The sequence below is a fragment of the Pyrus communis genome, chromosome 3 (genome assembly GCF_963583255.1).
Source record: "Pyrus communis chromosome 3, drPyrComm1.1, whole genome shotgun sequence".
In the NCBI taxonomy this organism is placed as follows: Eukaryota; Viridiplantae; Streptophyta; class Magnoliopsida; order Rosales; family Rosaceae; genus Pyrus; species Pyrus communis.
The window spans coordinates 12,598,185-12,612,883 of record NC_084805.1 but is presented as its reverse complement, the minus strand read 5'-3'; the positions used below and the strand labels follow the sequence as shown (position 1 = coordinate 12,612,883).

Genomic DNA, 14,699 nt, shown 5'->3' with positions numbered 1-14,699 from the left:
CACGAGGAGAATTACTATGCGTTAGGAAAACCTAACCTTCAAAGTTGCATGTGTAATTCATGAATAATTGGTAAAATTACATAAGATTGTTAAGGTGACGGCAGACCATCCTAGTGTTTAAATTTATATTCAAAACTATTTTCTTGAGTTTTTCTTACTTTGCCAGTTTCTTTAATCTTTTTAATATTTTAGGTCACAAAATCAATTTTTTCCAAACCTTGTTTTAAATAGTTACCTAAGAATTAGTTTACATAGAAATTATTATTCAATCCTTGTGGGAACGACATTACATGAGCATTCTTATTACAATTACTTTGTTCTCTTGCAAGTATTTTAACTATTTTTATCCCTACTTTTGTAGTGGTAAAAATCATATCATCTTCCCTTTTACGCAATCACTCCAGCTACACATTTTATAAAAGTCACCATTTGAGTTGTGATCCTGTGAGCTTTTTGGTTGGATTTGAGGTGGAAAGGAGGAAGCTTTTCTTTTGTATTTTTCAGTAGATAGTGGAGGTTCTGCAAGTGCGTCGTTAACCAAGTTACCGCTGTCCAAGGAGGAGAATTTTGCCATGTCTTCTGAGGACTCTTCCAACCCTGACGGGTCTGGGCTCGAGCTCTGTCTCAGGCTGAGCCTTGGTGGTTGTGGTAAAGACAGAAAATTGGGCATTAAAGAACCTAAGTGAGTTGGAATGAACGGCTGAGAAAGTAGGAGGGGATGGAAGAAGATGAAAAATGGAGGGAAGACAATCCAGGTCCGACCAACAAACGAACCCTTAGCCTAAATCAAAGGTAATCTAATTACGACACAAAGCTATCATAGATGATAGCCCAAATCACAATTCAATAATTTTATATACTAAAAGGACAAACCACTTTGCTTGCTTGGGCATGGTTACTATCTAGTGCTCTTTCTTGGGCATGGTTCTTATCCAGTGCTTTTTTCCGGGCAGGGTTTTCTTTTTCTTTTTGGTAAGAGATGAAAATCGCAAGACGTAGCTCCGAGTACAACCCGAATCAAAACGATCATAGTTAAAACCCGAACGTCCCAGTGAAGGGAACATAATCATTCTGATGAACATGGTTTTAAATCTTATGCGAGATAAAATTTCAAATCCTGACTCTTCCAAACTGTACAAGTTAATCACAATAAACACTAAATTTCAGTTTCACCAACATTATCAAAATAACATCATATGCTAATTTTATTAACACATTGAACTTTTAAATGGAACTGAACTGCTTTAAAACACTATGATTGAAGCTGCACCATTGAACACTTTGTTCCTACTTTAAAACACAAAAGAAACCCCAAACCAAAGCAAGAAAAAAATCAATGAAATATTTGGGATGAACATATCAATCACTTCCTTCTAGCCATGCCCACATTAGAGCCTTGGTAAGGATACGACCCCATCTTCGATCCAACGAGCACCGAAGGAGCAACAGCGGAAACACCGCCTTCTTGCTTATTGAAGGTGGGAGGCTGGAATTCCGACCGTGTCCGGCGGTGAGACGAGCCCTCCAATGAATCCTGGCCGCTCATCAGAAGATGGTAGCTACGGTTGGAGTTGCTCTCAGAAACAGAAAACGATCTGAACTTGTGCTGAGGCCTTTGCTTCTTGATTGCATGAAGAAGAAATGGAATCAAACCTTCCATTTTTTTGCCGTAACTTGCTAGACGATCTCTTGCTTTTGCTTATTGTCTTGTTGCAGATTATTGAAAAAGCACTTTGTTCCTTAGATATGTATTGCGCTTTATGTGTGGTATACAAAGTAGTTAGGAAGCAAAGACTTTATATACACAGACAACTGGGTAGGGCATACGAGGCAGGTAATATATGCGGAATGACGCTTATGCCATTTCTTTGTGGGAAGATATTAGGGTTTCGTGGGGGCTTGAGGGTAGTTTCCGTGCACGGTCCCTTGAATTGGAGGGTTTTCATATTTGACTTCGCAATATGATCTAATGGCGTGTCGTGGGAGATCTGGTGGGATTGCGATGGCTTTGAGTTTTTTTTTTCTTTTTCTTCCCCCCCTCAAAACAAATCTAAATTATATCAGTAAGGTTAGGCGGCTATACGCGTAGGATCACAATGGATTGGTTTGAAATTGCATTTGGCTAAACAAAATACGTTGGCTACTTATTCCTCTTCACTTGTAAGATAGAGATCTTAGATTTGATTCTTGCTAAAAGCGAATTTGAACCACATTACTGCTAACTTATTATGAGTCTAAGCTCTAGATAATATCGTTTGTTAATATATATATATATATATATATATATATTTGTTGACTCTAAAAATTACAAAACCTACGTGGCGCGCAGGCCGAGTAACTAATAAGCTAACTACGTCCTTCGGTTGAATGCGGGGCGTCCCAACTCGTCGGCCAAGCTCGGCTGAGAAGTAAAATTCGTTGATGTCGCTTTGAGCGCGTTGTTGACTTCTTTATCTTGCGATTGCGACCGAGGAAGGAACACTCTCGGTCTCTGGGTTCTATAGCCTGAAGACAAGGCTACTAATTTTGCGAAGTTTACAAATCGTCGGAGCCCGATTCGATCATTGTGATTATATTCGTAAGAGTATAAGCACGTCGAATCGAGACCAAACTATGTGGACACAGGTACTTAAATGTGATGTATGTCTTGATGGTAAATGTGGTTCGGCCGTCGAAATGCCGAACTCTGAAACTTACTTGCGAGTATCCAATCATAAAATCACTCGGCGTCCAGTACGCCGAGTAACGCAATTCGTAACACCTGACTACGCCGAGAAGGCTAGCAAGGTGACCTCTACCAACAAGGGTTCGAAAACCCTTCTCGGCCGAGACTTAGATAGGTAACCAGTCGGCCTCGACGCAGTGCTGTTTATCCAAACTGAAGGTGCTTCTCGGTCGGCTGATTCTGCGGCAGCAGTGCTGTTTATCCAAACTGAAGGTGCTCGCCGGGTGCCTCCACAGTGCTGTTTATCCAAACTGAAGGTGTGTTGGCAGAAAAAGAAAAGGAAAAAAATCTCAAGGTATTTGAGAGATTTTGCGCAGGGCAATTGTATGCTGAATCGAAGGTCCCTTTTTTTGTTGCATGATTTCTTGTATTTATAGCACCTCATTCCTTGAAACCGAATTGCATCCTTATCTGGATTGGGAGTCCTTGTCCCATTTCAACTCTACCTCGAACAAACCTACTCCCACTAGGACTTTAAATTTTCCCCTTTTTCGAGGCTTTATTCTCTGCCGGCCGGGAATCCTGGTCGCACCAGGACTTCCTCGACCCTTTCTGTTTATCTGGGCTACTTCTTAGGATAGGATCGACTGACCCTGCCAACTGGCCAGGGATTTATCACTCGGCCCATAGCATTTGACAGCCTTGGGCCGAGCATAACCTGCTGCTCGGCCCAACAATATTATTTTGGGCCCAAACAATATTACAGATAACACAAGAGAACATTGTCGGATGATGTTAGCATTTTGAGTTATAAGATGAATGAACAAGAGAACTAATATGTCTTATTTACACAATATATTTAAAAAATCATATGTTACATAATTTAAATGAAACAACAATAATATCATATAATGATGTTCAGAGTTACACCTAAAATTTAGTCAAACAAGTGGAACAATTGACACTATATGCATGTAATCAACTGTAAAATGGAAGTTGGTTTTCTCTTTTGAATATTAATCACGTTGGATTTTGCCACAGTTTATTGCACCAATAGCAGTAAGCATATGTGGTGATGTTAGATATACATTGTATTTTTCTCAAGATCAGGATCCTCTCTTAAGCAAATGGTAAGGATCCTCCTGATCAGGCCCATCGGCCCGTTCAGATTTTATCCAACAGCTACAATTATTATAACGTTTAGAGGAGTCCCCAATTTGTAGCCGTTGGATAAAATTTGAACGGTCCGATGAGCCTGGTCAAAAGAATCCTCATCATTTGTTTAGGTGAGGATCCTGACCCTTTTTCTCACACTTTATTATATAAAAGTTCTTGACTTTCATGGAGAGAAGCATCTTAGCTTTCACACCTATTTTCTGGGTTTTGTAGAGCATATGGGTCCCTTTTGCTAATCATTTGTTTTAAGGAATGTGTTATGAAGTATACACTAGAAAAACTTGCATATTCAATTTTTATTAGGCCTAGGTCACAATCAATTAAGAGGGAATGATTGAAATAAAAAAGATTGTTTTTTGTGTATAACCAAACAAAACATGTGATCCGAATGCTCATACGTAATAATGTTTTTCTCATTTTAGAGGATGTAATGAAATCCTTACATTTAAATTATTATTTTTAGTATGCAGATAAATTCCCAAATATGGACCCAAGACCTTAATGCTAAAGTTAGTTTAATTTGTATGATTCCACATAAGATAGCTGTCAAGCACAAGTTGAATTTTATATGTTGAATTGGTCTCAACAAGAAGATTGAGATTTAGAAGTAGTCAAAGCGGCTTTTCAGTGAAGTGTGCCCACTTTGACAAATCGCCATATGGATTTATTACAACACACCGAACCTAACATGTCTATTAAAAGGTGCTAGCTAAAGCTAGCATCAATCACCGTATACGCTCATACGTACACACTGTTTTTTGAATTAATTACGGAAGCCTGGATAACCGTGGAATCTACATTCAGTAACGGCTACCAATTTAGGACTTCCTAAATACCAATACAAACCTTTTTATTTTAAGAAAAACTAATAAAAAATATTTGAAAATTTGAAGTTTTAACGAAAATGACAAAATAAAGGATAAAGTGAATAGTACCAAGATTGACTTTTTAGTGTAAAAATATGATTTTTCGTTAAAATGAACAATACCAGAAGCTTTTCATTAAAGTTTCGTTTATTTTATTTATTTTTCTATAAATTATAGAACGTTAAACAACATATTTGCTTTACACCTTTTAAATAATAAGTCTCTATCACAATGCTTACTTCAGAACAGATTGCTTTGAAGGCTCAATCCAATTAAGTCCGTAGCGTCTACCAATTTCGCCATATCCCCTCTTTTTTTTTATGTGATTAAGATTAGCCGCGGTAATACAGAGGATGCAAGCGTTATCCGGAATGACCGTCAGTCCATATAGTTGTCCATGTACCACATTATCTATAAATAGAATATGTGTTAAATTATATAAATACGTGGGGCAGAAAACCCATCGCTGTCTTGGCTGTGCTACCGGTAATAATGTATTTTATTCTTCTCATTCAACGGTATATATAATCATATACAATCCTACTGTAAACAAGTAAGAATAATTACAAGATAATATCTCCTTGTTGACTCTAAAAATTACAAAACCTACGTGGCGCGCATGCCGAGTAACTAATAAGCTCACTACGTCTTTTGGTTGAATGCGGGGCGTGCCAACTCGTCGGCCGAGCTCGACTGAGGAGTAAAATTTGTTGATGTTGCGTTGAGCGCGTTGCTGACTTCTTGATCTTGCGATTGCGGCCGAGGAATGAACAAGTCTCGACCTTTGGATTCTCGAGCCTGAAGACAAGGCTACTAATTCTGCGAAGTTCACGAATCGTCGACGCTGGATTCGGTCACAGTGATTATATTCGTAAGAGTATAAGCACGTTGAATCGACACCAGACTATATGGACATAAGTACTCAAAGGTAATGTATGTCTTGATGGTAAATGTAGTTCGGCAGCCAAAATGCCAAACAATGAAACTCACTTGTGAGTATCCAATTATAAAATCACTCGGCGTTTAATGTGCCAAATGTCGTAACTTGTAACACCTTACTTCGCCAAGAAGGCTAATAAGATGACCTCCGCCAACAAGAATCTGGAAACCCTTCTCAACCGACACTTGGATAGATAACCAGTCAGCCTCGATGCAGTGCTGTTTATCCAAACTGAAGATGCTCCTTGGTCGATTGATTCTACGGCAACAGTGTTGTTTATCCAAACTGAAGATGTTCACCGGTTGCCTCCACAATGCTGTTTATCCAAACTGAAGATGTATTGGCAGAAAAAGAAAATAAAAAATCTCAAGTTGTTTGAGAGGTTTGCGCAGGGAGGCCCTGAATTGCACACTATGTTTTTTATTTATAACAGCAAGAACAAATCCTAACCATACTCGAACTAGGACTCCTTACCCCAATCCATCCTATCTCGGCCAATCCTACTTCTGTTAGGATTTTGAATTCACCCTCTTATTAGGCCACACTCACTTCCACTTTCCGATATACTTATCTGGCCGAGAATTCTTACTGCATCAGGACTTAACCACTTCATTCATCCATTTCACACTAGGGCCCACCTACTTCCTATTCATATGGAATATTTTTTCCCAAACAGGGCTTGGCCGACTTTAGTTAGGCGGCCTATAAACCGGCTGGTTTGTAGAAATCCTTGAGCAAAGTTTCTGGGTCGAGAACAATTCCATACTCAGCCCAACCTAATAATCTTAGGTCCAAACATCACCCCTCGTTTCTGAGGTCATTGACCGCTAATCCTCGATCGAGTCTCGACCTTGAAGAAGCGAAAACGTCATTTGCCATTAGACTTAACCATCTCGATAACCATGGATAAAGAACTCCTTATGGCAGCGCTGAGTTTCTGGTGCTTGGCCACGAACACCATGGTTCTTCCCTTTGGCCCTATCAGCCCTACCATCCTTGATGTCTCGACTATTCTCAGGACTCCTCCCTCTGGCATCCCGATAGATGTCGCTCTCTTTGGATGCTCGTCGAATCCCGACCTTAAGGCGTTCTTCGACGATCGAGCTGTCGAAACACTAAGTCGAGATGGTCAAGAGCCTTCGAAAGAAGAGGTTTAGAAGCTACACAAGAACTTCTTCAACTATAGCACCCTCATCCTCCACTTCGCTGGCCGAGGAGAGGCAAGTCTTCGGAAGGGAGAACACGAAGCCTTCCTATTCTACTGGTACAACAAATTTATTTGTTGCACCTGGTCAAACAAGTGTTTTGTTGAGAATATGCCAGTGGTCGAAGCCCTGGCCAGTGGTCATACTCTGGTGCTTAGCTCAGCCGTTCTCGCCAATCTTCTCCGTTGTCTGGCCAAGGCGACTATTGGAAAATTGACCCAAACCAGAACGGTCCCCTCTAGGTCTTCCAACTCTGGCTACAAGTTTATTTTGCCACATTTTGGCCAGAAATCTTTGCCTTTCAACCTACTACCTCGCTTCTAAACCAAAACCACAACAATTGGCCAATCTTCACAATTTCGTATAATTTGCCGCCATGGAAGTGCATGAAAAAAGAATATATGATGATGACATTGTTGATAAGGAAGATTCAGGCAAGTCTATTGATGTTTATTTACAACTGTTGATCAATAAACTAAAAGATTTATGGAAAAACAGTGTTCCCACGTACGATAAACCTATTGGGAAGATGTTCACTTTGAGAGCAGGAGTGATGCTAACTATAAACGATTTTCCTGCGTACGCTATGATGTTTGGGTGGAGCACTAAGGGTTATTACGCATGCCCAGTTTGTAAAGAGAACACTACGTCTGGTTAGCACGCGGGAAAAATTTGTTACCTAAGGCATCGTAGATGGTTGTCATGGGACCACGAGTGGAGTCAAAATGAGACAACCTTTTTCAATGGCACAGAGCTTTGGCCATGACCTAGAGAATGGTCTGGAGATGAAATTTTGGCTCAGGTGAATCGTTTGGATTTTGCTCCATTGGGCAAATCCATAAATAGGAGAATACCGAACACATCTAAACTGGACACATAAGATGAGACACAACATCGTTGTAATGCATGTTGAGAAAAATGTGTTTGATACACTGGTCAGAACTATACTAGACATCGAGGAAAAAACAAAGGACACAATAAAAGCTCGGATCGATGTGGAAAAAATGGGCATTAGGCCAAGTTTATGGATGACGAGGGACAGAGACATAGCCAGAAAGAAGTTTGCATTGTTTTCGGGGAAACCGGTTAAGAGGAAAGAGTTTTTGCAGTTTTTATCTTTTGTACAATTTTCGGATGGGTATGCTTCAAGAGTTAAGATTGTCATGTGATTCTTTAATGCCTTCTCCCAGTAGGAATTCGACACCTATTGCCAAAAGATGTGGTGAAGCCGATAGGGGGCAAATTGGTCACTTAAAAAAACTTGACGGTAGGGGGAAAATTGGCCACTTAAACATAGTCCAGGGGATCAATTGGCTGAAAAAAAAAAGTTCAAGGGGAAATTGACACTCATGTAATAGTTTAGGGGGTTAAATGACAGTTTACCCTCTAAATTAAGCCATATAATAGGCTGAGACGAGCTAATCTATGAGCCTCCATGTTGGCTTGACGAAAAATGTGGGTAATAGAAGATTCAGTAACTGCTGGAGAGAGCATTTTGATGTCTTCAATTATTTGCCCGACCAAGGATAAATTAACTAAAGAATCCCGCAGTGCATTGACAATCTGAAGTAAATCAGACTCGCATAAAATATTAGTAGAGGCCCTTTCATGTGCCCAAGTCAAGCCAATTCTAATAGCCATAGCTTTTAATTGGAGGAAACATCAAAGAAATTCCCACATTTTGCAGCCAAAAAACCCTCAGTATCATTACATACAATTAAACCAAATCCCTCTAAGATTTTCTCACGATTCCAAAAGCAGTCGATATTAAGTTTGAGGTGTCCAGAATGAGGGATGCATCATTTTGCAGGAGATTGGCAAGAGGGAAGAGAGGAAATTTTCCCTTTATTAATAGACACAAAGCATTACCACCACTAGATTGCTCGAGCCACAATGACATCAGGAGGATCACAATTGTTATTCCACAACATCTCATTTCTAGCTCCCTAAAGAGCCCATCAGATTACCATAAAAACTCAAAGAGCACCGATTTGATTAGCTCCACAATGACCATAGCCCAGAAAAGGAATGATGAAGAGGAAGAACCCCGTAACAAACCACCAAAGTGGGAAGACAATCAAACACATTTAGCAAAGGGACATTCCTTTAATAAATGGAGGATTGATTCCTCATGGTGGTTACACACCACGCACGACATATCAATCATGATGTGGCACTTAGTGAGATCTAATTTAGTAGGGATAATGTTGTTATAGAGCCTCCACACACAAACTCTAACCTTAGAAGGAACAGTGGCCAGTCAAATCTTGGTCTAGAAAATAGAAAGTCAATTAGGATTCAGAGGAAAAAGGATAACCAATGCAACAAGGTTGAACCACTCCCACAATATGGTAGACACTCTCCACCGTAAATCAGTCGTTTGTTTCATAGTGCCAATTTAGATAATCATCAGATTGTCGTATGCTCACTAAGATACACTAAATAGAGTTCACTTCCTTCTCAAAAAAAAAAAAAAAAAAAAAGTCAACAACTTAGCATTCCACTTTCAAGAAATATAGTCAATTAACTCATTAAACGTCTGGAGAGAACAACCCACATGTTTGGGGTAAGAAAAACTGAAATAGGGCCGATGATGTAATCCAATGGTCATCCCAAATTCTCATCAAGACACCCCCACCCACTTGCCACCTAGAGCTTAGAGAGATACTATTACGAGCAGCACATATACTTTTCCGAGAATATGAGGCATTCATATCCACAGAGACAGAGAGGAAATTAGTGTTGGAAAAGTATTTGGCTTTAAGCACCATCGCAACAAAAGAGTTAGGTTTCATTAGGATTCGCCATCCTTGTTTCGCCAATAAACTGAGATTGAAAGCATAAAGATAAAACACCTTTGGCTTTCGGTATACATAGCTTGTTCCAAGAAAGCCAATGAATCCTGTTTCCTCCATCATAATCATTCCACCAAAAGGATGCAATTAAGTGATTTAAGTCGTCACAACAGTATTTGGGTAACAGAAAACAATTCATCATATATATAGGGATGGCAAGTGCAACGGATTTAATGAGAAGCTCTTTCCCAGCAACACTAAGAATTTTCCCCTTCCAACTTTGAAGCCTCTTCCAAAAATGTTCCTTGATGTACACAAAACATTGACTTTTATTTCTGTTCACTATAATTAGCATACCCAGGTACATGGCGAGTCAGTCAACCCTTTGAACACTAAGCAGATCAGCGAACTTAGATTGCACAGGATGCTTGATGTTGCGACTAAAACATACCTCACTTTTAAGGAGATTAACTTTCTGGCTCAAAGCACATTATAAGAAGCAAGGATCTCAGAAATTTGAAAGCATTCAACCTCGCTAGCCCGACAGAAAAAAAGACTGTCATCTGCAAATAGGAAATGGTTCACTCTTAAGGCATCAAAGCAGATGGAGACACCCTAAATTTTACCTTCCTTCTCCCATTTAGCAATAAGAGCAGACATGCCATCTGCACATAAAATAAATAAGTAGGGCGATATGGGGTCCCCTTGCCGGAGACCTCAAGAGGGAAGCACATATCCTCTTGGGTGCCCGTTGATAATAAAGGAATATAAAACGTAGGAAACGAACTCCATCACCTGATCAATCCATTTTAATGAGAAACCCATTCTAGTTAGGATGCTTCTGAGCACCATTTAATTATGTCGTAAGCCTTGCTAATGTCCAACTTTTAGGACAAGAAGCTCTTCTTTCCACGTTGTTGCTCAGAGAGAAAGTTAGAAATCTGATAAACAAGCAGCGAATTGGCCAAGATAAGTCTTCCAAGAACAAACACACATTGGGCAGATGAGATGATACGAGTAAGGATGAACTTAAGAAATTTGCCATAACTTTCGATGCAATCTTGAATATGACATTGCAGAGACTTGTGGGCCTGAACTGTGTAACATCCTTGGGTGCTTTCACCTTGGGAATGAGAAAAACATGGGTGTAGTTAATTCGCTTCAACACCTTGCCATAATGGAAGAGACTTTGGATGGCGATAATCACATCTATACTAACGATGGACCAGAATCTTTGAAAGAACATTAGGGACATGTCGTCTAGCCTCGGTGCCTTGGAATGATACATTTGGAACAAGGCCACCCTAACTACTTCCATAGACATCAACATTTCCAAATGTAAATTCATCTCGGGAGTGACTCGAGTCTCATTAACTAGAGAACATCACCACCACCCAAGGGACCAACTTGAAAAATATCCTCAAAATAATTCAAAACCGTTATCTCAATGCCCCTATCATTAGTAAGCCAAGATCCAGCCTCATTGGACAATGCCTTGATATGATTTTTGGACTTTTTGTTTCTAGCTCTCTGGTGAAAAAAATTTGGTATTCATATCCCCCTACCACAGCCATAAGGCACGAGACCTTTGGCGCTAATAGGTCTTTTCCTGACTGGGTAAGACATCTAAATGTACCATCAAATGAGTCCTCTCAGCGATGGCAACCTCTGATAATGGTTTAGCTGAGATGAAGCCAAGTTTTGAGCTGACCTTATTGATCTCTTCTTGATGCCCTTTGAAAACCACATGTTGTTACTTAAGAACATCAACTATAGAAGCCTTAATTTTATGGACTACTTTAATATTAAGCATATTGTTGTAGTCCTAATAGTTTAGGAATGTGATTGTGTAAATCCTAGGAAACCTTTATGGGATACTACCTTATCTTATACTTTAGATATTATCTTATTAAAGTTGTAATTCTATTAGGGTAAGGGATTAACCTTCCATACTACTATAAATAAAGGCACAATGGGGTGAGAAATCAAAAATCAGAATTCACTCATTTCTCTCTATGGTTGCCGCACCCTCTCTTTCAATTTCTCTATAATTTTGTAGTCAAATAAGCTTACTACACATTATTAGCACACTCTTGACACTGAGCGGAAGAGAGTTTGTTCATCTTAAATCAGGGAATATTATGTTTTGATCATTCTGTTTATGATTAACTTATTATTTTAATGATCTATATGCTATTGATTCAATTTATTTTTTTGTATTGAATGTGATACAACGCATTGGAGATGAAATTCTAACTTTCCGAGAATGATCGTCTACAAATTCAAAGGTTCAATTGTTTTCTACCAATCAGGTTCCCCTAAAATCCAGTTAGATATTTTTAGCGACCATGAAGCAGGAAAACATTCAACATGATGCATGAACCCTCTATATTTATATTTACCTTCTTATATATATTGTATATTTTATATATTTGTCAATATATATATGTTCATACATAACACAAATATAAATTTGCTATGTGGAATTTGAGAGTCAAAGAATGGAAAGAAAATAGAAGCAATTTTGGGTTTTTGAAAACCCTAGAGATCAAAAAGAAAATTTGGGAATTCGCGACTAAGTCGTTCCACCGTGTCGAGTCGACGATGAATCGATGCCTAGTTGGCCTGAAGCCAAGTCGTGCCATGCCGACCACGCCGACCTATCAGCTTTGGCCTGCACCATGCCTCTAGAACGACGTCACCCTGACATCTAGAAACAAACGCGAAAGGAAGAAAAGAAAAAGAGGTGAGAAAAGAAAGAAAGAAGAGAAAAGAAAGGCTAGAGTGAAGATAGAGAAATATTGAGAGTTACCTTTGTACTCCTATTATTTATGATAATGAGAGAAACAATTACAGCCACACCATGGACGTGCACTTGCTGAATCTTGTAAATACTGTGTCTATTTACTTTATATTCCACTGCACACATATCCTCAATTTCAGAACAATACGTGCATATTAATTCAATACATTGGCATGGCAATTACTTGTGGAAGTGGGGATTGATGCAAATGATAATATGTATCCCATTGCTTATGCGGTTGCTGAATTGAAGACTAAAAAGTCATGATGTTGGTTTCTCCAATTTTTAATTGAGGACATTGATCCAGTTAGTAACATGGTTGGACTTTTATTTAAGAACAACAAAAGGTAATTATTTGCCTTAATCTTTATATAATAAATTGAAATGTTTTAATTTTTCGTTTTTTTTCTGAAAGTCCACCCATTCCATGACCCATGGAAACAAATATATAAATATTCATACATACATACATACATACATACATGCATATATATATATTTATTTATTTATTCATCCAAAAAAAGCTTTATACCTTCTTATGCATATAGGGGTTAGATAAGGCTTTTCCATCAGTGGTCTTTGAAGAATCTCATAGGTAGTGTGTGAGGCATCTCCATAGAAATTTCAAGCAACTTTTTAAGGGTCTAGTACTGAAGGGTAAACTGTGGAGTGCAGCCATGTCATCAAACGAAGTAGATCTTAATTGTGAGATGGAAAATTTGAAACAGTTAGACGAAGAAGTCAATAATTGGTTGAAAAAAGGGAGCTCAATGGAATAGCATGTATGCATGCAATTTCTTCCATCCTCCATAATAAGCAACAAGCTGATGAGTTTGTGGATCAATGTTACACTCCATATGCTTATTTAAGGGATTATTCCCTAGTTATATATCATGTCAAGAGTATGAAGTATGGGCCAAAAGTTAACCAAACACATGTCCTACCTCCAATAGTTAAAAAAGCAGCCAGGGAAACCCAAAAAAAGGAGAATAATAAGGGATCCTGAAATGGAAAAGAACAAAGATCCCACCAAATTGGGTAAGAATGGGAGTAGTAAAACATGTACAAAAAAATGTTGGGAGAAGGGACATAATAGAGTTGGATGCAAAATTCAACCTCGAGAAGCTTCAACTGGGGTTTATATAGACAAACGATCAGCTTATCAATTTCATAAAAATGACAGTCGTGGTAGGTGTGTGAACAACCATGAAGGTAATGAAAAAACTCGTCATACTCCTCCATATCAGTGCTCCAATGTACAACAAAGTGGGGAAGTCATTATGCCCTAGAGGAATGTAACTGGAAAGTCATCAAGACATGCTCTTAATAAGAAGAATGCAAGACCATCTGATTTGCAAGAAAGGAATAACATACTGACTTGTTATTCTTCAAATTTAGAGGCAATATTTAATATTTTCTTTGTTGTTAATTTTTACTTGTGATAGGTGAAGAAAGTTACAGAAAAAAATGGCACAACACTAAAGACTTCCCAACCTAAATACTTCAATCCTGCTGATGTAAGTTCTCTTATTACATTCCTTGCTTCATTTCCGTAACAATTAGCAACGTACACATAGATTATCAGATATAGTTGTTTAATACTTACATTTGCAGTTCCATCCACCTCAAGATTTTGTTCAACCATCACCAGAGGCTCTAGAGAGGGCACTTTCATTACACCTGAGTCAAGGCCACCAATTACGTGTCAAATAAAAGCAAGGCCAATTGCAACCAAACCTTCTTCGCAAGAAAACTGGCCTCCAATGCCATTAATAGTCATATGCTGTAATATGTGCATGCCTAGAGGAGACACTTTCATTAGACCAAATGTGATAGAGGCAAGTGCAACTCCAACTTCCTTGTCAGCTAGGTTTCCATTGCCACAAGCTGTCCTAGACTCTCGTATGTACAACCCTAGCATATCCAGGCCTAGCATACAAACCACACCCTTAACTTCAAGTACATCTGGAACTTCACATCCATGGAAACCACCTGGCAAAACTGCTTATACAACGAAAACAACTACAAGTTCAATGAAAAAGAATATTTGAGTTGTTTTTAGTATTTTGTTTGGCAGTAGGGATTCTGTTAATTTTTATTTATGGGATGAGAAAGACCATGTAGTACTTTTTTTTGGGAGAGTTCAACTTCATTATGTACTGTTTGGAATTAAAGCATGGGTTTTGTTTTCTTCGTTTACAAAAGCATGGAATTTGTTTTCTTTGTGATCTTGCTGGAGTTCAATTTCA

At 38.8% G+C, this 14,699-nt stretch overlaps 1 protein-coding gene across 1 annotated transcript; it reads right to left on the bottom strand.

Moving 5' to 3' along the window:
• Positions 1–1,146: 1,146 nt before the first annotated feature.
• On the bottom strand, positions 1,147–1,790 carry LOC137729910 (uncharacterized). Its single transcript, XM_068468963.1, has one exon. The coding sequence runs from the start codon at positions 1,658–1,660 to the stop codon at positions 1,364–1,366; it is 297 nt and encodes a 98-aa protein (XP_068325064.1). The 5' UTR covers positions 1,661–1,790; the 3' UTR covers positions 1,147–1,363.
• Between the last annotated feature and the right edge of the window lie 12,909 nt (positions 1,791–14,699).

What these genes read in the sequence shown, in the direction of transcription:
- LOC137729910 (XM_068468963.1), bottom strand. Translation starts at nt 1,660, where the DNA reads ATGGAAGGTTTGATTCCATTTCTTCTTCATGCAATCAAGAAGCAAAGG.